General features: G+C 45.8%; 1 protein-coding gene across 1 annotated transcript in view; it reads right to left on the reverse strand.

Annotated features, from left to right (window-relative positions):
• Nucleotides 1-155: 155 nt before the first annotated feature.
• Nucleotides 156-26350, reverse strand: part of LOC311126557 (pleckstrin homology domain-containing family H member 3-like) — a 35628-nt gene continuing 9433 nt past the window's right edge. The window contains exons 2-5 of the mRNA XM_084200550.1: nucleotides 26025-26080; nucleotides 7483-7577; nucleotides 2736-2918; nucleotides 156-1026 (exon numbers count right to left, since the gene is read on the reverse strand). Of these exons, the coding sequence (XP_084056676.1) occupies nucleotides 719-1026; nucleotides 2736-2918; nucleotides 7483-7577; nucleotides 26025-26080 (642 nt within the window). The 3' untranslated portion in view covers nucleotides 156-718. The remainder of the gene's footprint in view (nucleotides 1027-2735; nucleotides 2919-7482; nucleotides 7578-26024; nucleotides 26081-26350) is intronic.

Raw genomic sequence — 26350 nt, forward strand, 5'->3', positions numbered from 1 at the left:
TACAAAATGGGGTGTCCCTCTCATATGCACGCACAACGCCCTCTACAACCAGCAGGAGGGTACTGGAATGGGTTAGGGGAAACACACCATGCATGCATTCACATGCACGCACACACACACATGCGCACACACACGCACACACACACACACACACACACACACACACACACACACAATGGGCTACTTTAAACACCTTCTCACGTGATAAGAGGCCAGACAGAAGTCAAGTGGTCGAAGGGTACATTTACAAGAATACACACACTGGGTACAAAACACAAACACAACAACACACAAACTCAGAATAGCAAACAAGCATAGACTTCACACGACTTGGTGAATTCCAAAGTGATGGCAGAGCGTGGTCTGGATTTTTCTCTTAGACTTTGTCTTAGTGTTGAATGGAATCATACTTTAAAAATAGAAGACCTTGCTGTGTCTCATTCAACTGTTAAGTGAGACATGTTTCTGTGGGCACACACGTACACTCCCCTGGACCAGGTCCAAATATGACGCTTTGCCTTGCACAACCTCTTCTTCCACCCTTTTGCCTCTAAAAATGACACGTTCCTTAAAATAGGGCAGAACAAGTCTTCCGGTGGAACTTTTATGGGGTGCCTCCTCTCCCCTAACAGCTTGGTGGAATAAGGTAATTCCCTGGAGGCAGCAGCAACGACAATTGGAGGACACTTTGGACTCGCGGCCCAGTGTGGTCGCGCGGTTACTGTGGTGACAGAGCGGAGGTATAATGGCCGTTGTGTTGCTGCTGTCTGTGTTTGGTGACCCTTGTCATCGGCAGTTTGGCAGTGGTCTGGTCTGGGGCGGGCAGCGAGATGGCGTGAAGCAGTGTGTGTGTGTGTGTGTGTCTCACCTCGATGTCTCGGATCAGGAGCTGAGTGGGCGTCTCCACGGGTGCTTTGGTGTCGATGACCTTCTGGACAGCGCAGGCCCAGTGCACAGCCTCGTTGAAGTGCTTGGTGTACAACCTGTAGCAGTGCTTACGCCCATACACTGTGATGCACCAGTAGCCTGAACACACACAGGCACAGGGAAGTCAGTCATCAGTGTATCGTGCAATGAATGCATGAATAAACATGAAAAAACTGAAACTGAACTTTCAAAGAACAAGAAAGCTATAGAGAGGTCCTAAGTGGTCCTCTGTAGCTCAGCTGGTAGAGCACGGCGCTTGCAACGCCAAGGTAGTGGGTTCGATCCCCGGGACCACCCATACGCAAAAATGTATGCACGCATGACTGTAAGTCGCTTTGGATAAAAGCGTCTGCTAAATGGCATATTATTATTATTATTAAGAGAGCAGAATCCAAGGCCTATACTTATGTAATAACTGTGGTTTCAGAAAATAAGGAAGCCTGCTCCACTCTCTCTCTCTCATGTGGTCTGGACATGGGACACTCCACATATCTGGTGTGACTCCTGCTCACTCACTTCTTCTCTGGGTTTCACTGAGGTCAGCGGTCATCCCGAGAGGGGCTCCCAACTTTATTAGCCACTAAGCCCAACCAAAACACAATGACTACAACCAAGTCAGGACAGAAGGGAAGTGCTAATCCTTCGGTGTGTGTGTCCTCTCCTGGCACAACAACCTGGCCTCCTGTAAGAATAGAGAAAGCCCTCTCTCTAACTGTACTAGACATGCTATAGGCAGTGTGGACCCCCAGGCCAATCATAACCTGAGTTTGTTACCATGTGATCTCCTGCTAGCTACGTGACTTGGCATACTGATTTACTTTTGTTTAGCCAAGTGAGGCTAAAGTGTGTGTGTTTGTGTGTGTTTGACCCCATTCACTGCTATCGCACAAGTGAACATATGTGAGATAGAAAGGTGGAAGTAGATATTGGGTCAAAAAGGGGAACTCTCCCCCCGCCCCAACTCCCCTGGTAAGGAGATAAGGTGGAAGCCGTTAGGTCCATACCACTCTGCCGGGACAGATTTACTCAGTGGCTCATAGAGAAACACAGACAGAACACACAGCCACCAGTGAGCTGTACTTAAGACTGAGGGCAAGACAAAACAGGCCAAAAAGCAAAACAGAGTACACACTTCTCTGCAGGAAAGTCCCAGAGCAGATTTAGGGGAATAGTTGGGTTAGGTTTTTTTTCTCCTGGAGGTTTTAAGTGGTTGTCTAAAGTCAGCAGGCGAAGGTACAATCCCCTCCATACAGACACAGAGGGCCCTGTGTGTGAGTGTGCGTGCGTATATCGTGGGTGATTAACAGAAAAACTCCTAGTCCGAGTCATCCCCCTCTCTCTCTCTCTCTTCACACAACAATAGCCTTTCACCTGTACTTCCTCTCCGATTCCTGTCATTCAGGGTGTTAAATGGTAAAGGGCCATTCTGGTGCTGATGACTCAAAGCAGAGGGTTCCAGACAAACCCAAGTTGTGGAGAGAAAAGTGGACTGGGATTTCCAGACTTCCTCTGGGTGTACTGGGCTCACAGGAACTGAGAGGAGACCGTAAATCCTCACATTACGACCGCTTTGAGATCTTTACCAATATTTGATAATTGAACCGCATAAGGATAGGGGACCAATCAGGGAATTTGGGATGGCATGGAGTTGGTGTGTATGAATCAGAGAGAGAGAGAGAGAGTGTGTGTGTGTGTCTATACACGCCAGAATGCATGTGTCTGTCTGTGTATTCATGCTCATGTGTCTGTCTGTGTGTATGCGTGTTCATGCTCATGTTTCAGTGTGTGCGTGTGTGAGTGGCACTCACCCGTCTCCTTGAAGGTCTGTTTGTCTGGCCAGATGACAGAGCAGAGGTTGGTGAGTACCAGTGTTCCCAGTCTGCGGGCTCCTCTCTCTGAGCTGCTGTAGTAGTCTAAGGAGTCCTGGCTCAGTACAAACCAGTAGCACCGCTGCTTGATCCAGCTTCCACGCACCTCCCGGAACAGCCAGCCTACACACACACACACACACACACACACAAAGAAAGGGGACATTTCTTGGATATTACATGACTAGGTTCCCACACAGTTGACGTCAGAACATGATTTACATTTACGTCATTTAGCAGACGCTCTTATCCAGAGCGACTTACAGTTAGTGAATACATATATATTTTTTTAGTATTTTTTTTTTTTCAAACTGGTCCCCCGTGGGAATCGAACCCACAACCCTGGCGTTGCAAACGCCATGCTCTATCAACTGAGCTACATCACTGCCGGCCATTCCCTCCCCTACCCTGGACAACGCTAGGCCAATTGTGCGCCGCCCATGAGTCTCCCGGTCGCGGCCGGCTGCGACAGAGCCTGGATTCGAACCAGGATCTCTAGTGGCACAGCTAGCACTGCGATGCAGTGCCTTAGACCACTGCGCCACTCAGGAGACTGATTATTTCAGTGTGTGAATGTGTGTGAGAAAGAAAGATGTTATCAAAACGGTAGCCTAATAATAAAAGATCTGCACATGATAGTGTGTGTGTGTGTGTGTGTGTATGTGTATGTGTGTGTGTGTTTGCGCATGTGCACCTGTGCACCTGTGCACCTGTGTGTGTGTGTGTGTGTGTGTGTGTGTGTGTTTGCGTGTGTGCACCTGTGTGTGTGTGTGTCTTATTGGGTTGAATTGAAGGGTTAATTAGTCTGGGCTGAACATAATCACTAAGAGGTTGAACCCATCAGACATCAAATATGTATATAATATGCAGAACAGGTTAAAAATAACAGCTAATGGTATAGTCAGACATTAAGGCCTGGATAATTACAGCTGGAAGAAAGACTGAAGGAAGAAAGCCGGGAGGTTAGAGAACAGTTCTGGTGGTGGAGTAGCAGGAAGAGATCTTACATTAACGCCCAGAGAAGGAGGGAGGGAGGGAGAGAGAGAGAGAGAGAGAAAGAGAGGCTGATACATTCTCCTGGCTCCCTTCACCTCCATTCCACCCCTATCACATAAACATCGCCCTCAGAACTGGGTGGTGTTCAGTAGGCACAGAACGAGACAAAACGGTTTGAAACTTACCTGAATAACTGTTTGTGTTTGGTCACTACTGAACAGGACCCTGGTCTGCAGTGTCCAGCTTTACATGAAGTGGATGTACACTACATGGCTCGTCGAACATCTCATTCCAAAATAATGGATATTAATATGGAGTTGGTCCCCCTTTTGCTGCTATAACAGCCTCCACTCTTCTGGTAAGGCTTTCCACTAGATGTTGGAACATTGCTACGGGGTCTTGCTTCCATTCAGCCACAAGAGCATTATTGAGGTCAGGCACTGATGTTGTGCAATTAGGCCTGGCTCGCAGTCAGCGTTCCAATTCATCCCAAAGGTGTTAGATGGGATTGAGGTCAGGTCAGGGCTCTGTACCACTTCGCGGCTGAGCCGTTGTTGCTCCTAGACGTTTCCACTTCACAATAACAGAATTTACAGTTGACCGGGGCAGCTCTAACAGGACAGAGATATGATGAACTGACTTGTTGGAAAGGTGGCATCCTATAACGGTGCCACGTTGAAAGTCACTGAGCTCTTCAATAAGGCCATTCTACTGTCAATGTTTGTCTATGGAGATTGCATGGCTGTGTGCTCGATTTTATAAACCTGTCAGCAAAGGGTGTGGCTGAAGTATCTGAATCCACTCATTTAAAGGGGTGTCCACATACTTTTGTATATATAGTGTACTACCCATGTCCAGAAGGGGAAGCAGCTGTAGTGTTACCAAACACCAGGCATGTAGCACCACACTGATTGTGTCCCAAATGGAACACTATTCCCTATGTTGTACACTACTTTTGACCAGGGACCATAGGTCTCTGGTCAAAAGTAGTGCATTATATAGAGAATAGTGTGACATTTGGGACGCGGCCTATGTGTACAAATTGTTCCCTCTAAATATTTAATCTCACAGAGCTGAGGGTAAATAAACCGGTTTGGCCAAGCTCCAGCTAGGGGCTGCCCGAAGAGAGAGAGGGACAGAAAGCGAGCGGGGAAGAGAGAGAGAGGGATGGAGAGAGAGGTGGCAGTGAGAGGGAGGGGTAAAATGAGAGAGCAGTCATGGTCAGAGGTCAGAGTTCACAGTGAGGGCTGATGGATAGGCTGGCAGAGGGCCCTGGCTGGTCACCTGGCCCAAACCTGGAGCAGGGAGCTATGGTGAGGGCGGGGAAAGGGTTATGTGGCTGTGCCATCCGTTGAATGTGTGTGTGTGTGCATGTGTGTGTGTGTGTTTATGGGTACAGCAGTGCCATGTTCATTGGGCTAACTTCTTAGATCAGCGTCACAGCTTCCTCTGTGGTTAGCAAGCTGCATGCCACCTGTCAGATCTCCCTCGCTTTCCCTACAGCTCTTTTCTCTCCGCTCAGTCTCTCCCTCTTTCATCTCTCCCCCCGCCCCAACTCCCCTTTTTCTTTCTCTTCTCTCTGCTCCCTTTCTTCCTGCCTTAAAGTGGGTTTCCCTACATGCAGAGCCCCCATTGCTACCATCCCCCATGTTACAACCCATAGACCTGGAGGGGGCCAGTCAGAGTGGGAGTCTACACACGTCTCATTCTGTTTCCCCTTTCAGAGTGGCTCAATATGATCTTAGTGGCAGCCTGGAACACACTATAAACCCACCCAATATAGTCCTGAGCACAGGACTCTGAGGTAATTAACACCACATCAACAGGAGCATAAAAACCAACATGAAATGGATAAATAAAACTATGAGGTAAGACAGGACGGGATTGGGTGGGGATGATGACGGATTGGGTAGGGGGTTGGAGGGGTCTGGGTGGACTGGTTAGCGGAGAGACACCTTTGTCAGTCACACAGGATGTCCTGCTGCTGCTCTTTTTGAGACAGTGAGATAGAGAGACGGCCTACTTTGGAGGGAGGGAGAGAGGAAGGAGAGAGAGAAGGAAAGAAAGAGAGAGAGAGTGAGAGAGAGAGAGAGAGAGAGAGAGAGTGAGAGGAAGAGGGACAGAGGGAGTGAGAAAAGTAGAGAAAGAGAAGGAAAGGCAGTGAGGAGAAGAGAGAGAAAGACATCGCAAGAGAGAGAGAGAGAAAGGGTGAAAGAAGAGTCCCGGTCAGGACCCTCTACCTACCCCTCCCCCCCACGGTCCTCCATCTGGATCCCATCTCTCTGGCCTGCTAATGCGTCTCATGGGGGCCACGGCTCGCCCTTAATTTGTTTCATTTGTGACCCCAGACCCCTAACACTGGCCCTGTCCCCTTAAACGCAGACTGAGCAAACACTGGAGTCTGTCTCTCTATGGTAGTGTTCTGTCCTTCTATCTCTGTGTATACTTTCTGTTTGTTTTAGAGATTTGGGGGAGATTAAAAAGTATCTGATAACAAACAGTCATCAATAAGGGCACAGAGCTTTAATGAGCTTCAACACTAGGATTATGGGCTGAACAGAATTAGACAGAGATCCAAACAGAAAAGGAAACGATTGCAATGGAGTAGACTGAATCACTTTCCAAATTACTGGAGTACTGGCCACTCTAATGTCATATGTAGCTAAAATTGTTCAGTTTGACTGTGCATTAAAAAACAGGGGAATGTAATTAATGCTCATTACTGCATTCTGTCTAGGAGTTTCTCGCTCCCTCGCTCCGTCAATCTCTCTCTCTATATATTTTCCTCTCTGTCTCTCTCTCTCTGTCTCTGCACGGTTGGTGGCCTATTTTAGACAGCGAGGCAACACTTGGCCCCAGTTGCCTGAGGATGTCCCATTGAAAACCACACCAAATAGCCAGGGACACCCTTAATGGAGGGAGCATTTGAAAATGTATCCGTGCACACAACAAGGGCACGGGGAAAGATAACAGAACAAGGCCTTCACATGTCCTGGAGCGTCTACAGTCTACACAGTGGTGGTGGAGATGGCGGGGGTTGGTGGGGAGGATGGCCCGACTGAAGAGAAGGAATGCCAAGGCACATAGCCACCCCAGGGGCCCAGGGGAAGTATCCATCCTCCGATTGGGAAGGAATGCACCCCCCGGTCTCAGACATCGGAACAGAGGGAGGAGGGGTGCAGCCAGCCAGCCAGGGGTGCTGCATGGTAACTGCTGTCAGAATTAGCCGATCAGGCTGCCGCCATCCCAAAGAGGACGTAACTTATCCAAGCGCTGGCATTTTACTGCAACCGCTTCAGTAGCAGGAAAAGCACACATGAATAGCCTGTGAGATCACTCCTTGAAAAGCGTTAGACACGCAAGGCTCTTAATTCTGCTGATGGTCATCATTACATGATTACTGGGGGCAGAGTGATGTGTGTGTGCGTGTGAGGGCTCAGCTGTGGACCGTGAAGTGTACAGTACAGTAGTACAGTATGGTCTACTTATTCAGCGATAACACCTCAAACATGCACTGAGCTAAAGCTTGGCTAATGCTCTTGGATGAGTGAACGTTATCATCACACACACACAACTGTTATTACTGTACATGCAAATCACTAGAACTGGAACACGACAGCTACACAAAGAGAAAAGAGAGAGAGAATAGAGGGATGGTGTAGAAGTGTGTCAGGCAGGCAGGCAGGCTCACCTTTGACCAGCAGCTCAGGGTCTTCCTCCAGGCCCATCTTGCTCTTCTCTATGATCAGACTCTTCATCTCATCAGGAACCTCTGACAAACTGTGTCTGGGTGAGACAGACAGAGGTGGTAAATAACTGCATCGTACACCCCCACAGTCAAGGCTGCACCCCCCCCCCCCCCCATACCCTATTGGCTCTGAGTCGAGGGGAGGAGGGTAACCACACACACCCAACCCCAAAATGACTCTCTGCCAACACTAAGCCTCTCTGACACTCTAAGTGAGAGAGGAGAGGGGGACAAGTTGAAGTGCTGTGAATATCCTTCTCTGCATGCATACCACGCCACTGTGGACAGCTCGTCTCTTTTATATTGGTTGGGCTGGCGGGCATAGCGGAGTGGAGAGAAGCGGAGGACTGAAAATAAACGTGACAGAGCGACGCCGGACTGACTCAAAGCCAGCCAGGCAGTCCCAGGCCAGAGAGAGAGAGAGAGAGAGAGAGAGAGTTCAAAAGGTCACACTGTTGTCAGCTAATCAGCTAATCAAACACATAACGAACATCAAAAACATCTGGGAATTATGGGAAACTGTTGTGAAATGCTCTCTCTCCTCTCTCTCTTTCTCAAGGGCCACTGTCGAAGAAGCCTTGTAAAAAGAAAAGCCACCACATGGTGGTGGCGAGGACTTTGGACTGTAAAGTGACATTAGTTTCAGACATCTGGCCAGGCAGGCAATGTTTTGGACGACTGAGAGCTCTGCTTGTAATCGCTGGCCAAGGCCCATTTCCAGCCCATTCAATTGTTTATAAAGGTTTATCTATGCTCATTTATTTATCTAATTACTTGTTTATTTTCTCTATTTCCTGCGTCAAACCAGCGTGTGAGGTATGAAGGGACAAACCCGCCTTCCTTCCTCTGAAAACACCAGGCAGGAAATGAGTTCTAGCAGGCGGCCCTCCATCCCCCCATGTACAGTCTTAGATAGCGTTTCTCTGGGCTGTAATTATTGATCAGATGATTGTGGAAGGTTATTCCTTATGGAAGGCATACCTAATCAATGAGTCTGAATATATCCTATCCTGCTCAACTCAGCTTACAGGACTGTGCTGACTGTTCATCTAGAATACATGACACCTGCTCAAAGTGTCTCACTATCCCACTATCCACTAGTTGATTCTTGTGTCAATACGTTTGCCTGTTTCAGACTGTACAGCAGTTGGAAAATCTGTGTGTGTATCAGTCTCTAATTTAGGCTGATGCTCAGACACACAGGGAAACACTATACCACACTGGCCCTGACAGTGTATGACTGATTCAGCAGGGGAAATATCAGAGAGACATCAGAGGGTCAGAGCCCTGTCATACTACACCCAGTCTACCTCTGCAGCTAAGCCCAAGAGCGACTGCAGCATTCAAACAGTAACGCAGTCCCGTGTATCGGAGCATATCCCTCTTCTCTTAAATACATAAAAATACATCCAGAAATCTGAGGACGGCTCTTTTTGAGCTCTTTTTGAGTCTGCGAATAACCCTTGCTGCAGAAACAGATGCAGACAGACCTATATACAGTCATTTAAATGGAGAACTCAATGCACTGATTTGGATCTATAGAAAAAGCCAACGCAGCCAGCTAGGGGATAGCGTGTTGGTATGTGGGGGTCTTGATATCAAAGCCTAGGATCATTTTGTGCTATTGTCTGCATGGGGGCAAACGTACAAACTCTGGAAAGCACCGGTACAAACCAGCCCTGGATTGGTACCTCTATAGTTTTGGCCTTGCTCAAGGGTACAAAAGCAATATGTTAGCTATGTTCCTCCCAAAACATAAACCAGCAACCTTCTAGCCTTGAAATGGGTCAATTCCCTAAAGCTATAGGCTACTGTATGTATGCACCAGGGTTTCCGTTAGGAAATAGTGGCGCCGGACAACGTGACTGGGAAGATTTTAATTTACCGGCTATTTGAGAAATATAAAGGACACATATGCATTGGGTGTTTAACCCATTAGGGCATCCACCCACATGCTCAGATTGACAGAAATCATATTTATATTATGGTAATTCATCTTAACAAAACATGCAACTCCTGTAATGAAGCAGCCAATAAAACGTCATTTTCAAACATTTGCCAAAATGCAATTTGCGGGAAAAAGGGAAAACACCATTCTAAACAGTGCACCTGATGCAAGCGGTGTATGACAGAAATGAAAATCTCAGTTAGAAACTTAGAAAGAGTGTGAATCTAAAGATGCAACAAATAGGATGGGTTGCTAATATGACTAGGACTGTCTATGACTAGGACCACTTAAAAAGATGAGAGAGGCCTGTAATTTTCATCATAGGTACACGTCAACTATGACAGACAAATTGAGAAAAATAAATCCAGAAAATCACATTGTAGGATTTTTAATGAATTTATTTGCAAATTATGGTGGAAAATAAGTATTTGGTCACCTACAAACAAGCAAGATTTCTGGCTCTCACAGACCTGTAACTTCTTCTTTAAGAGGCTCCTCTGTCCACTCGTTACCTGTATTAATGGCACCTGTTTGAACTTGTTATCAGTATAAAAGACACCTGTCCACAACCTCAAACAGTCACACTCCAAACTCCACTATGGCCAAGACCAAAGAGCTGTCAAAGGACACCAGAAACAAAATTGTAGACCTGCACCAGGCTGGGAAGACTGAATCTGCAATAGGTAAGCAGCTTGGTTTGAAGAAATCAACTGTGGGAGCAATTATTAGGAAATGGAAGACATACAAGACCACTGATAATCTCCCTCGATCTGGGGCTCCACGCAAGATCTCACCCCGCGGGGTCAAAATGATCACAAGAACGGTGAGCAAAAATCCCAGAACCACACGGGGGGACCTAGTGAATGACCTGCAGAGAGCTGGGACCAAAGTAACAAAGCCTACCATCAGTAACACACTACGCCGCCAGGGACTCAAATCCTGCAGTGCCAGACGTGTCCCCCTGCTTAAGCCAGTACATGTCCAGGCCCATCTGAAGTTTGCTAGAGTGCATTTGGATGATCCAGAAGAGGATTGGGAGAATGTCATATGGTCAGATGAAACCAAAATAGAACTTTATGGTAAAAACTCAACTCGTCGTGTTTGGAGGACAAAGAATGCTGAGTTGCATCCAAAGAACACCATACCTACTGTGAAGCATGGGGGTGGAAACATCATGCTTTGGGGCTGTTTTTCTGCAAAGGGACCAGGACGACTGATCTGTGTAAAGGAAAGAATGAATGGGGCCATGTATCGTGAGATTTTGAGTGAAAACCTCCTTCCATCAGCAAGGGCATTGAAGATGAAACGTGGCTGGGTCTTTCAGCATGACAATGATCCCAAACACACCGCCCGGGCAACGAAGGAGTGGCTTCGTAAGAAGCATTTCAAGGTCCTGGAGTGGCCTAGCCAGTCTCCAGATCTCAACCCCATAGAAAATCTTTGGAGGGAGTTGAAAGTCCGTGTTGCCCAGCGACAGCCCCAAAACATCACTGCTCTAGAGGAGATCTGCATGGAGGAATGGGCCAATTACCAGCAACAGTGTGTGAAAACCTTGTGAAGACTTACAGAAAACGTTTGACCTGTGTCATTGCCAACAAAGGGTATATAACAAAGTATTGAGAAACTTTTGTTATTGACCAAATACTTATTTTCCACCATAATTTGCAAATAAATTCATTAAAAATCCTACATTGTGATTTTCTGGAATTTTTTTTTCTCATTTTGTCTGTCATAGTTGACGTGTACCTATGATGAAAATTACAGGCCTCTCTCATCTTTTTAAGTGGGAGAACTTGCACAATTGGTGGCTGACTAAATACCCCCCCCCCCCCCCCCCACTGTATAGAAAGGGAGGCAGACAGGTGGAGTAGAGAGATTAATGTTATTGAAAGAACCTGAATTTTCATCAGTATATTTTCTACAATTTTTAATGTATTTTTACTTTGTTGACAATGGAAGTTATAGGCCAACAGCTGCATTGGCCATCTCTGAGTTCCATGCTCTCATTTAGGCTATTTAGCCTCCAATGATCACGGTGTATCAATGTGTCATATGGCAGAGGCTGGTCCTCTTGCATTAGTTGAATTTTAACTTTTATAATTTTGTTTTTGTTTGTTTGTTTGTTTTTTCACCTTTATTTAACCAGGTGAGCCAGTTGAGAACAAGTTTAGGTTTATTTCACATCCATCATTTACGAGTTGTCCATTTTTTCCTTGTCTTTTGTTTGGAGTGATCCATGTGAGCAATGAGCATGGGTCTGTTTTTTTGGTCTTGTTAATGTTGAGGGAGCTCAAAAATTAAGATTTTTATGATCCACGTGACAATGATTTAGAGAACCGAAAACATTATTATTGAAATGAAACTGTTCCATGAAAATGCACATATGAAAATCATAACTGACCAACAGATTGGTATAAATGGTAGGATAAATTGTAGGCCTATGCTTCCCCAAACTTTAAACTCACGCACTGCCTATAAAGTCTTTATCAAATAATTGCCTCCACCTTTCTATGGTCAGATTTTCAAGCAAGGTAAGACATGCCTCATAATATGAAGTAAGACATTCAGGTTTCAAACAATTAAGTATGTTTTCAAAATGCATACTGCCTCCAGCTCACATTGTAAAGTGGTGGGTGACACGCTGATAGCCTTCCTACCGTTGTTTTTTCTCCCGGTCAATTTGGCCAGCAACAATTTTATTTATCTGCTTTTTAAAATGTATTACATAACAACCCTGAGGAACAATATTGTGTGGGAGGATAACCCTAACCACTAACCAGATATGGAAAATTACTCATTTCAAAACTAGCACGAGGCAGGTTTCAAGAGAGATCATTTGAAAGATTTAAGTTGAGGGAAACGAGGGAAAAGTGGAGGGAAATGGGAGAAAGAAAGGAGAGGGGCGGGCTCAAACCCTCCAGAAAACCTTTTACTCTGTCTCTGTCCAAACAAGCCTGACCTTCAACTTCAATCTGGGTCCCCAGGCCAATCTGCCTTTGTGACTTACTGTAGACACAGGCATTGCCACATCAAAGTCCAGAAGACACAGGGGCTTGTTATAACGTTGAAGCCCATATGCTATAGGTTTGGGAGGTAGGCAACTTTGTGTCGAGGACAATAAGTTGGGTGGGTGGGTGTGAGTCTATGACATTTTGGTAAGCAGAGGAGGCTATCCAACACATTTCTGTTAGAAGTTCAAACATGGGCCACCCGAGTGGCGCAGCGGTCTAAGGCACTGCATCGCAGTGTTGAGGCGTCATTACAGTCTGGGGTTCGATCCCAGGCTGTGTCACAGCCGGCCGTGACCGGGAGTCCCATAGGGCTGCGCACAATTGGCCCATCGTCGTCCGGGTTAGGGGAGGGTTTGGCCGGGGGGCTTTCTTTGGCTCATCGCGCTCTAGTGACTCCTTGTGGCGGGCCAGGCGCCTGCAAGATAACTTCAGTCGTCAGTTGAACAGCGTTTCCTCTGACACATTGGTGTGGCTGGCTTCCGGGTTAAGCGAGCGGGTGTTAAGAAGCAGCGTGGCTTGGCGGGCCATGTTTCGGAGGACGCATGACTCGAAATTGGGGAGAAAAAGTGGGTAGAAAATAGATAAAAATAGCTAAATGATCCATGGTATGACCATCTTAAAACAATTCCATATGTTAGCTCAGTAGAACCCCCGCCCCAAAAAAGCTTAGACTTTTAGAGGTTTTAACAGGCAGATCTGCGCCCAGCTGCCCACACTGTCCCAAAGTAGTGCTTAAACTCTGCTAATGGACTAAAGAGGGGCTTGTGAATGAGTGGTGTGAACCAACTATCCAAAACAAGCTTCCATGGCTGGATGGAGGGGGGAGTCGGGGCTCAGGTGTGGGGGGTTAGTGGCCCAGGCTGGTTTCATTTCACGGGAGAGAGCCCTGGTGGTGGGTGGGTGCTAGTTGGGTGGGTTGGTGGGTGGAGGGTAGAGGGGGTTGGGTGTATAGCTGTAGTGCAGCTGGGGGCACATGTTGGCACTCTGACAGATGAGGCTCTGTGGTTTCCACAGCTGTCCAGTAGCCCCTCTCCTCCTTCTCCCCCCACCACCGCGTTCCCAGAAGCCCCGGCTGAGGCCGTGACGGAGGGGCCTTGAGTGCTGACTTCCTGTGGAGGCCAGGAAACAATTTGACACAGGGATTAGACAGCATGGAGGGAGAGCAGACGAACAGAACCCCCCCCCCCCCAACACTACAATACACCCCCGTGGAGAGAACAAGACACGGTCAGGGAGGGCTGAAGGTGGGAGAAGAGACTAGGAGACAAGACACTCCCATATTAACCTGCTCATGTTTCAGGTTTTTCAATTGATTTGTTGTTGTGAGTAAGCAAACTATGGTCTGACGTGTAAGGCACCACTCCAGCATTGTCCTGAGGAGGGTTTTGTGTTTGAGATGTCAGGAATTTGGTAAGAGAAGGAAAAATACCCTTGTGGTGCTTTGTTTACGGAAGTGTAAGGGAACACATGGAAAAGTCCTGCAGCTCAGATGGCATATATCTCTCTCTCTTTAAATCTCTCTCTCTTTCTTTCTTTTTCTCCCCCTCTCCACTCCGGTCTCTCCACTGTAGGCCAAACACCAGCACGCTAAGCAAAGCCATCTGTTTGCCCCACATAAACGGGAAGCTAACTAAAGAAAGAGAGAAAGGGAAGAGAGAGGCGTAAGTAGAAAGAGTAGGAGAGAGGGGGAGAGAGGGGGGGAGAGAGAGGGGGACTGAGGGAGATGGAAATTAATAATTATCTTTTGGGTGAATGCAAATATGCACATTCCCCCATATACTGTACTTCTGATACACAACTTAACAGCACACATTTCTTATCTCTGTGTATTTGTGTGTCTGTGTGTAAATACTTTATGTGTGTGTGTGTATGTGTGTGTTGTCTCATGTGGCTGAGTAAGAGTGGGCGGACAAATATAAGTCTGATTGACTGCTCAACATTCTATTTGATCAGTGATTATCACCACCACTGGGCTCTCTCTCGCTCTCTCTCTGTGTGGCCTAGTTTCAATCTCACGCTGCCACTCTCTTTCACAATCACTCAACAGGAAGGAAATAAAGCAACTGATCAGATCCAGCTGACAAGGCATCCTCAATCCTGATCTGAGTGGACAATATACATCTCTGTTATGCTTCATATTGATGGAAGACACACTAATATATACGGAAGTCCAGAGAGGCCATATTATAATTTTTTTTAATGATCTCGTTATGTTGAGATTACAATTTATTTATCTCATGATCACAACATAACAAAAGTTGTTTTGCCGAGATCACAAGATAATTTTCTCATAATCATGACATAACAAAAATGGTTTTGTTGAGATCACGAGATAAACTCTATAAATAGGAGGGGACGTATTGATGATAGAGTAAGAGTGTGGCTGAGGCGGCAGAGCCCACAGTGGATCAGCGCATACGTTTTTATTGATTGCTACACTAAGGTATGGTACATTTCATGCTATCATGCTTTCATTTGTGTTTGGAGCTTATTATCATTTTATAAATTAGAATGTTAACGAGCTAAATGTCCCTTACCTTGAGCTAAGAGCTAACTAGCTAGCTCACAAGACAAGCCAAATTAGCTGTGTTGTTCCTTGCATGCGATTGGCTGTGGTCTTGGGTGCGGCACGCAGCCTGGGAGACAGTGCTACCTGTCAGGCATCGTTCAGGGCTTAAATGCCCCACGAGTGCATTGCGATCAACGCAGTCACAGGGCTCCTTGATGAGGTGGTTATCGTGCATCTGAACAAATTAATGGATGATGCTTGGTACTTTTGATTATCTCGTGAAAATAACTTTTGTTATGTCGTGATCATGAGATAAATACGATGTGATCTCGACATAACAAGGGGATCTTGTTTTTTTCATGTCCTCTCTGGACTAAATATTTGAGCAGAGGGATTGGGCGTTCTGAGTCTGTTGAGTCTACCATTCAGTCAGACTCGTGGAGGCCTGAGTAGCCGAGCTGATGAGTAATTGATTTTGGTTCAGATCAAATTAAAGCAACGAGATGTTAATTAAAGTTGTAAAAACATAGTGTCCTTGCTCTGGGGCTTGGAGGCCAGTGGTCAGAGCCAGACTGCTGGTCTGCTCCGCTCCGGAATACAAAGTGCATCCTTATGAACATGGCTTGCGTCCCAAATGGCACCCTATTCCTTATGTAGTGCACATCTTTTAACCAGGGCCCATAAGGCTGTTCAAAAGTAGTGTACTATATAGGGAATATGGTGCCATTTGGGACTAACCACGGTTGCCCGATCAAAGCCCTCTCATGCAGGGTTATGTTACATCAGTCGCTGAGTAACCAGCCCAGGAAATGACATGGGAGTTGAGATTTGTGATCCGAGGGGTCAAACGTCCAGATAAGGCTAAATGGGGGTGTAAAACAGCCGCAGTGCACAACACACACGGCTATGATGAGCTCAACCAGGAGGTCAATGTCCAGCTTTAAACCATGGCTCATATACAGTAGTGAAAGCGATGCAAGTTACCCAGACTTTTTTAGACATCTGAACAAACACATGAGCAACTGTCAAATAACACAGAGGCTTTTTAGACAAACACTGGTCTCTGGGGAAACCTTCAAATACAGTAAGGGAAAAAAGTATTTGATCCCCTGCTGATTTTGTACGTTTGCCCACTGACAAAGACATGAGCAGTCTATAATTTTAATGGTAGGTTTATTTGAACAGTGAGAGACAGAATAACAACTAAAATATCCAGAAAAACGAATGTCAAAAATGTTATAAATTGATTTGCATTTGAATGAGGGAAATAAGTATTTGACCACTCTGCAAAACATGACTTAGTACTTGGTGGCAAAACCCTTGTTGGCAATCACAGAGGTCAGACGTTTCTTGTAGTTGGCCACCAGGTTTACACACATCTCAGGAGGGATTTTGTCCCACTCCTCTTTGCAGATCTTCCCTCCAGGACCTTAATGTGCTTCTTCTTGAGCCACTCCTTTGTTGCCTTGGCCGTGTGTTTTGGGTCATTGTCATGCTGGAATACCCATCCACGACCCATTTTCAATGCCCTGGCTGAGGGAAGGAGGTTCTCACCCAAGATTTGACGGTACATGGCCCCGTCCATCGTCCCTTTGATGCGGTGAAGTTGTCCTGTCCCCTTAGCAGAAAAACACCCCAAAGCATAATGTTTCCACCTCCATGTTTGACGGTGGGGATGGTGTTCTTGGGGTCATAGGCAGCATTCCTCCTCCTCCAAACACGGCGAGTTGAGTTGATGCCAAAGACCTCGATTTTGGTCTCATCTGACCACAACACTTTCACCCAGTTCTCCTCTGAATCATTCAGGTGTTCATTGGCAAACTTCAGACGGCCCTGTATATGTGCTTTCTTGAGCAGGGGGACCTTGCAGGCGCTGCAGGATTTCAGTCCTTCACAGCGTAGTGTGTTACCAATTGTTTTCTTGGTGACTATGGTCCCAGCTGCCTTGAGATCATTGACAAGATCCTCCCGTGTAGTTCTAGGCTGATTCCTCACCGTTCTCATGATCATTGCAACTCCACGAGGTGAGATCTTGCATGGAGCCCCAGGCCAAGGGAGATTGACAGTTCTTTTGTGTTTCTTCCATTTGCGAATAATCACACCAACTGTTTTCACCTTCTCACCAAGCTGCTTGGCGATGGTCTTGTAGCCCATTCCAGCCTTGTGTAGGTCTACAATCTTGTCCCTGACATCCTGATAGATGAATTTGTATGTTTATTTTAATGACTAAAGTGTTCCACCCCGATAGTGTATAACTGTGTAAACTGTGTTAGAGTTATAAGACAATAGAACCACTAACAGGGAAGATGTTAGAAACTGTTGGAGACGAGCATTCCATAGTAAGGGGACCTAGAAACTGTTGAAACATTCTATACTGTGGAAAGTTACAGGCCGCCTAAAGGTGGGCGGAGCAAAGTCCTTTTTGTGGACGCGTATAAAAAGGCTGTGTGTGTTTTTAGCGCCAGAGCGCTCTCATGAATAAAATGGCTGATCCCTTGCAGACTGGAGAATTTGTTTAATTCATTCTTATCTAGAGTCTTACACCCTCTGGGGATTATTTAAAGTTAGAAATTCTCGTGACACATCCTTGGATAGCTCTTTGGTCTTGGCCATGGTGGAGAGTTTGGAATCTGATTGATTGATTGCTTCTGTGGACAGGTGTCTTTTATACAGGTAACAAGCTAAGCTTAGGAGCACTCCCTTTAAGAGTGTGCTCCTAATCTCAGCTCGTTACCTGTATAAAAGACACCTGGGAGCCAGAAATCTTTCTGATTGAGAGGGGGTCAAATACTTATTTCCCTCATTAAAATGCAAATCAATTTATAACATTTTTCACATGCGTTTTTCTGTTTTTTGTTGTTGTTGTTATTCTGTCTCTCACTGTTCAAATAAACCTACCATTAAAATTATAGACTGATCATTTCTTTGTCAGTGGGCAAACGTACAAAATCAGCAGGGAATCAAATACTTTTTTCCCTCACTGTACAACACATACTGTAGGTAGGTAATGAGCAATCACAGATAGTCTCTTTGTGGTATCTGTGGAGGGAGGGAAGAGGCCCATCTTTCTCTCAAGTCCCCATCCTATCCTCCTCCCCTCTCCATCTCCAGTGTGCATTGCTGGGCCTCTGTCTGAGCTGAGACGGAGGGGGCTGGTGGGAAAATGGGAATGTGGTGATTAAGAGTGGGCCTATATGACCTCCCAGCTCTAAAAATACACTGTTTACTCAAGACCACTGCCAAGGAATTCTGGACTAGGCAGAGGGGAGTGCATAAACGTGTTTCGGGGGAAAACCGGAGGGAGAGGACAGGAAGTGTGTGTGTGTGTGTTGTGTGTTTGTGTGCTTGTGAGGGCATGCATGCGTGTATGTGACATTGACAATGTGCATGTGAAGGAAGGGGATGTCTTGAAAGGAGGAAAACAATGCATTTCAGGAGCATGAATAAGCTGCATTAACAAAGCCTTGATAACTTGGCACTTGAAGCTGCACTGCCGGTCAACTTAATAAACCTGTCATGGTTAGATTAGTGGAGAGCTGACATAAGAGCTCCTAGTTCTGTCTGAGTACTGACACACACAGGCAATTACCACACAGACCACATCCAAGGACTTCTTGGAACACACAGATACACACACACACACACACTTCCAAAGACAGTCGTAAACACTGTCTCTTTCAGTCTCTTCAAGCCATCATTGTCTGGCATCCCACAGCAAGAGTCATGCTCTTGACAGAGAGAGTGTGTTTCATTGAAGGGAGAACAAAGAGAGGGACAGAGAGAAAGAAACCGAGACAGAGAGAGAGAGAGTGGGGTAAAAAAGCTAGCGAGAGCTGCCCTCAGTGGTCCCACTGTGTTCTGCCTCCTGTGTGTCTCCTAGCCTCCCACTCCTCTGTCTGTCTCTGGGCTGCCAACGAGGGGCTCAGTTGAGGCGGGAGAGGGAAGTAGTGGGGAGAAAATAGAGATGATGTGAGACAGATATGGATGCATGTGAGCGAGAGGCTCCTGTCCTGTTTGATGGGCAGGCAGTAGGCTGATAGGCACATTTAGGCCATGGAGGCATTTCATAAAGGCACCAGACAGACTGTATGGGTTAAGGTTGTATGACAGGCCTCTGTTAGACATCATGGGCCTGACTGCTGCTGACACTGAGCTTGGCACCACATGCTGGAATAAGGGGGTGTCTACGGTCTGTCTACTGTCTATCTACTGACTCTCTACTGTTTGTCTACTGTCTCTACAGTTTGTCTACTGTTTGTCTATTGTCTGTCTACTGTTTGTCTACCGTCTGTCTACTCTGTACTAGACAGGCACCATGGGTGAGCTGCCACTCTGGGACAGTAGGGCAATGCAATGGGAAACTAACACACAACACCTAACCTGATATACAGTACCAGTCAAAAGTTTGGACACACCTACTCATTCCAGGGTTTTTCTTTATGTTTACTATTTTCTACATCGTAGAATAATAGTGAAGACATCAAAACTATGAAATAACACATATGGAATCATGTAGTAACCAAAAAAGTGTTAAACAAATCAAAATATAATTTATATTTTAGATTCCTTTGCCTTGATGACAGCTTTGCACACTCTTGGCATTCTCTCAACCAGCTTCACCTGGAATGCTTTTCCAACAGTCTTGAAGAAGTTCCCACATATGCTGAGCATTTGTTGGCTGCTTTTCCTTTAATCTGCGGTCCAACAGACAGTGTCACCAGCAAAGCACCCCCACACCATCACACCTCCTCCTCCATGCTTTACGGTGGGAACTACACAGGCGGAGATCATCTGTTCACCCACACCGCGTCTCACAAAGACACAGCGGTTGGAACCAAAAATCTCAAATTTGGACTCCAGACCAAAGGACACATTTCCACCGGTCTAATGTCCATTGCTCATGTTTCTTGGCCCAAGCAGGTCTCTTCTTCTTATTGGTGTCCTTTAGTAGTGGTTTCTTTGCAGCAATTCGACCATGAAGGCCTGATTCACACAGTCCCCTCTGAACAGTTGATGTTGAGATGTGTCTGTGACTTGAACACTGTGAAGCATTTATTTGGCCTGCAATCTCAGATACAGGTAACTCTAATGAACTTATCCTCTGCAGCAGAGGTAACTCTGGATCTTCCTTTCCTGTGGCGGTCCTCATGAAAGCCAGTTTCATCATAGCGCTTGATGGTTTTTGCGACTGCACTTGAAGAAACTTTCAAAGTTCTTGAAATGTCTTAAAGTATTGATGGACTGTCGTTTCTCTTTGCTTATGTGAGCTGTTCTTGCCATAATATGGACTTGGTCTTTTACCAAATAGGGCTATCTTCTGTATACCCCCCTACCTTGTCACAACACAACTGATTGGCTCAAACGCATTAAGAAGGAATGAAATTCCACAAATTAACTTTTAAGAAGGCACACCTGTTAATTACATTTTTACATTTTAGTCATTTAGCAGACGCTCTTATCCAGAGCGACTTACAGTTAGTGAGTTCATTCATTAAAAAATAAATACAAAATCATACTGGCCCCCCATGGGAATCGAACCCACAACCCTGGCGTTGCAAACGCCATGCTCTACCAACTGAGCTACATCCCTGCCGACCAGTCCCTCCCCTACCCTGGATGACGCTGGGCCAATTGTGTGCCGGCCCATGGGTCTCCCGGTCGCGGCCGGCTACGACAGAGCCTGGATTTGAACCAGGATCTCTAGTGGCACAGCTAGCATTGCGATGCAGTGCCTTAGACCACTGCGCCACTCGGGGAAATGCATTCCAGGTGACTACCTCATGAAGCTGGTTGAGAGAATGCCAAGAGTGTGCAAAGCTGTCATCAAGGCAAAGGGTGGCTATTTGAAGAAATGAATGAGTAGGTGTGTCCAAACCTTTGACTGGTAGTGTAGACCTATGTTGCCCATATGGGCACATGCCAGCCTTCCCATCTGATCCCACACCTGTCTCCTCTCTCTCTGCGGTATCACAACTCAATCAACCTAGCGAACCACAGGCTTTGTTCACTTCACACTAGACACTGTGGACGTGAATACACATGTAACTACGCCCACTGAGCTGCTCTGGAGAAGCTTTCTAACCGCAGAACAGAACATGCTCACAGTGAAGCCTGCAGGGCTCGTAATGAGTAATAACGACTACATGACATGACTAATCATGTTCAAATTGAGGTGCTATAAAGGTTACTGCACACAGACGGAGGTGTGGGATGTCCTGTTGGAGCCTATACTTTTCATATTCCGGATGACCATAAATCTATGACGCTCACTTGCAGAATAGTACAAACCCTCCACATCCCTTCAATATTACAGTGCTTTTCAATACAGATGTATTCTGCTTAGTCTACATTCACTTGTGACTGAAATTTCTAAATTCACTCTCAATGGGCCCCTAAAAAACAAATTAAACTGGTCTAATCTGTATGAATAAATGTGAGATAAATCTGACTATATGTCACAGTGTCTCCTGCCTGCTTTGAAATGGGCCATTAGATAGGTGTGGCCAGTGGCCAGGTAATGGTTGAGTACCACATCACATTATTCTTAGTGTGAAGATTATAGTCAGTCAGTTATTTAACACACTCCCTACAGAGCCAGCAGTAAATCACCTGTGTGACAGCTCTGAGGCCTCCCGCTCTTCTCTGCTCTGTGGAGGTGGCAACACACACACACACACACGCTTGCGCCAGCCTCGCCCCTCCAGGGTGTGTTCCTGAAGTGAGATTGAGTCACCTCGCTCACCCTGTCTTCCCTCCCCCTCTCGCTCCCTCAGGAGGTTGCATGTCCCGTCTGACTCGAGGCTCACCGCTCCCTCAGCCCTCCTCCCTCTCCCTTTCCTGTTTGAGTTGTCCTCTTGTAGCGAGTTGTGACATTATCAGGCATGTATACTGTTCATCAGCTATGTTATACAGTTGAAGTCGGAAGTTTACATACACTTAGGTTGGAGTCATTAAAACTAGTTTTTCAACCACTCCACAAATTTCTTGTTAACAAACTATATTTTTGGCAAGTCGGTTAGGACATCTACTTTGTGCATGACACAAGTAATTTTTCCAACAATTATTTACAGACAGATTATTTCACTTATAATTCACTGTATCACAATTCCAGTGGGTCAGAAGTTTACATACACTAAGTTGACTGTGCCTTTAAACAGCTTGGAAAATTCCAGAAAATTATGTCATGGCTTTAGAAGCTTCTGATAGGCTAATTGACATCATTTGAGTCAATTGGAGGTGTACCTGTGGATGTACAGTGAGGGAAAAAAGTATTTGATCCCCTGCTGATTTTGTACGCTTGCCCACTGACAAAGACATGATCAGGTTTATTTGAACAGTGAGAGACAGAATAACAACAGAAAAATCCAGAAAAACGCATGTCAAAAATGTTATAAATTGATTTGCATTTGAATGAGGGAAATAAGTATTTGACCCCTCTGCAAAACATGACTTAGTACTTGGTGGCAAAACTCTTGTTGGCAATCCCAGAGGTCAGACGTTTCTTGTAGTTGGCCACCAGGTTTGCACACATCTCAGGAGGGATTTTGTCCCACTCCTCTTTGCAGATCTTCTCCAAGTCATTAAGGTTTCGAGGCTGACGTTTGGCAACTCGAACCTTCAGCTCCCTCCACAGATTTTCTATGGGATTAAGGTCTGGAGACTGGCTAGGCCACTCCAGGACCTTAATGTGCTTCTTCTTGAGCCACTCCTTTGTTGCCATGGCCGTGTGTTTTTGGGTCATTGTCATGCTGGAATACCCATCCACGACCCATTTTCAATGCCCTGGCTGAGGGAAGGAGGTTCTCACCCAAGATTTGACGGTACATGGCCCCGTCCATCGTCCCTTTGATGCGGTGAAGTTGTCCTGTCCCCTTAGCAGAAAAACACCCCCAAAGCATAATGTTTCCACCTCCATGTTTGACGGTGGGGATGGTGTTCTTGGGGTCATAGGCAGCATTCCTCCTCCTCCAAACACGGCGAGTTGAGTTGATGCCAAAGAGCTCGATTTTGGTCTCATCTGACCACAACACTTTCACCCAGTTCTCCTCTGAATCATTCAGATGTTCATTGGCAAACTTCAGATGGGCCTGTATATGTGCTTTCTTGAGCAGGGGGACCTTGCGGGCGCTGCAGGATTTCAGTCCTTCACGGCGTAGTGTGTTACCAATTGGTTTCTTGGTGACTATGGTCCCAGCTACCTTGAGATCATTGACAAGATCCTCCCGTGTAGTTCTGGGCTGATTCCTCACCGTTCTCATGATCGTTGCAACTCCACGAGGTGAGATCTTGCATGGAGCCCCAGGCCGAGGGAGATTGACAGTTATTTTGTGTTTCTTCCATTTGCGAATAATCGCACCAACTGCTGTCACCTTCTCACCAAGCTGCTTGGCGATGGTCTTGTAGCCCATTCCAGCCTTGTGTAGGTCTACAATCTTGTCCCTGACATCCTTGGAGAGCTCTTTGGTCTTGGCCATGGTGGAGAGTTTGGAATCTGATTGATTGATTGCTTCTGTGGACAGGTGTCTTTTATACAGGTAACAAGCTGAGATTAGGAGCACTCCCTTTAAGAGTGTGCTCCTAATCTCAGCTCGTTACCTGTATAAAAGACACCTGGGAGCCAGAAATCTTTCTGATTGTGAGGGGGTCAAATACGTATTTCCCTCATTAAAATGCAAATCAATTTATAACATTTTTGACATGCGTTTTTCTGGATTTTTTTGTTGTTATTCTGTCACTCACTGTTCAAATAAACCTACCATAAAAATTATAGACTGATAATTTATTTGTCAGTGGGCAAATGTACAAAATCAGCAGGGGATCAAATACTTTTTTCCCTCACTGTATTTCAAGGCCTACCTTCAAACTCAGTGCCTCTTTGCTTGACATCATGGGAAAATCAAAAGAAATCAGCCAAGACCTCAGAAAAAAGATTGTAGACCTCCACAAGTCTGGTTCATCCTTGGGAGCAATTTCCAAACGCCTGAAAGTACCACGTTCATCTGTACAAACAATAGTACGCAAGTGTAAACACCATGGGACCACGCAGCTGTCATACCGCTCAGGAATGAGACGCGTTCTGTCTCCTAGAGATGAACGTACTTTAGTGCGAAAAGTGCAAATCAATCCCAGAACAACAGCAAAGGGCCTTGTGAAGATGCTGGAGGAAACAGGTACAAAAGTATCTATATCCACAGTAAAACGAGTCCTATATCGACATAACCTGAAAGGCCGCTCAGCAAGGAAGAAGCCACCGTTATGTTTGGAGGAAAAATGGAGTTGCTTGCAAGCCAGAGAACACCATCCCAAACGTGAAGCATGGGGGTGGGAGCATCATGCTGTGGGGGGTGCTTTGCTGCAGGAGGGACTGGTGCACTTCACAAAATAGATGGCATCATGAGGAAGGAACATTATTTGGATATATTGAAGCAACATCTCAAGACATCAGTCAGGAAGTTAAAACTTGGTCGCAAATGGGTCTTCCAAATGACCCCAAGCATACTTCCAAAGTTGTGGCAAAATGGCTTAAGGACAACAAAGTCAAGGTATTGGAGTGGCCATCACAAAGCCCTGACCTCAATCCTATAGAAGATTTGTGGGCAGAACCGAAAAAGCGTGTGTGAGCAAGGAGGCCTACAAACCTGACTCAGTTACACCACCTCTGTCAGGAGGAATGAGCCAAAATTTACCCAACTTATTGTGGGAAGCTTGTGGAAGGCTACCTGAAAAGTTTGACCCAAGTTAAACAATTTAAAGGCAATGCTACCAAATACTAATTGAGTGTATGTAAACTTCTGACCCACTGGGAATGTGATTAAAGAAATAAAAGCTGAAATAAATCATTCTCTCTACTATTATTCTGACATTTCACAAAGTGGTGATCCTAACTGACCTAAAACAGGGAATGTTTACTAGGATTAAATGTCAGGAATTGTGAAAAACTGAGTTTAAATGTATTTGGCTAAGGTGTATGTAAATATCCGACTTCAACTGTATAATTCTAGGGCTTTTCACTCACTCCAAACTGTCTGTGCTCTGAGAGGCCTGAGATTGAGATTGTCTGGGAGTGAGGTGGAAGTGGGGAGGGGGTAGATATGGATGTGATGCCTGACTGATAGTGTGGTGCAGGCCTGAGGACTGACATCCCTCATCTCCCCCTCCACCACCACCATCCCACACTGACGTCACGTCTTCAGACCGCCACGACCTCTGCTGCTGGTGGAGGTCAAGTGGTCCGTGTGTGTTTGTCTTATCTTGCACCCGGGTGTGAGAGTCACCCTGTCTCATGCTGACACATGGCCTGCAAATCTGGTAGTGGCGCGTACTACAGATATAGAATCTTAATTTGATCACCCTGTTGCAGGAGAACTTGTAGTGTATTTGAGGTTTAAAAGGCTTCTGAAGTCTGTAATTTCCACTTTGAGACTTGATTTTCCCTTACGAAAAATGTATCAACCCCTACAGAAATGACCATTCATTATAATCCACATAATAATTCACATTTCTTGTTGCTGCAGGATCATAATAATAATAATAATATAATATGCCATTTAGCAGATGCTTATATCCAAAGCGACTTACAGTCATGCGTGCATACATTTTTGTGTATGGGTGGTCCCAGAGATCGAACCCACTACCTTGGCGTTACAAGCGCCGTGCTCTACCAGCTGAGCTACAGAGGATCATCTTTCTGCTGTAGCAAATTGGCTCAAATTAAGATCCTACGTGTACTTCTGCATGTGTGTGTGTGTGTGTGCGTGTGTGGTCAGGCATACTATATGAGAAACCCCATGAACCAAGCTCTGTAGAGGGAAGTAAAAAATAAAGAGATTGGGTACTAATGATGTCTGTGCTTGGTGACGGATCATTCTACACAGAATCATACACCAACATCAAGAGCTATAGAGGAACTTCTGACGTAAACGTTCTGAAAAACTGGAACACTGACTTCCTAAAAGCAGCACAACATGTGCTCACTCAGGCATACACAAACACACAAACACACACACAAACAACTTACCCGTTTGTCCCATTGGCTGTGCGAGTCGGCTGAGAGAGAGTCACCTCAAGTGGACCCTGTGAAAAAAAAAAAAAAAAACACTTAACCCAGCTAGCACATTTGGTTCCTTGAAAGTTGTGGACACGTACGTTTTTAGTTTCCCATTGGTTCTGGGAACGAAGTCATACGTTTCCTGACCGGTAAAACTGATGTTTTTTAACGTTCTGAGAACGGATGTGAACATTTCGCCTGTTCTGGTGGGAACATTCATATTTAGGTTGCAGGGAGGTTCTGAGAATGTTTTACCATGGTTCCCTGAACATTTTCCTGAGAGGTTTTATTAATGT

Source organism: Coregonus lavaretus (assembly GCF_964263955.1).
Source record: "Coregonus lavaretus genome assembly, contig: HAP1_SCAFFOLD_922, whole genome shotgun sequence".
In the NCBI taxonomy this organism is placed as follows: Eukaryota; Metazoa; Chordata; class Actinopteri; order Salmoniformes; family Salmonidae; genus Coregonus; species Coregonus lavaretus.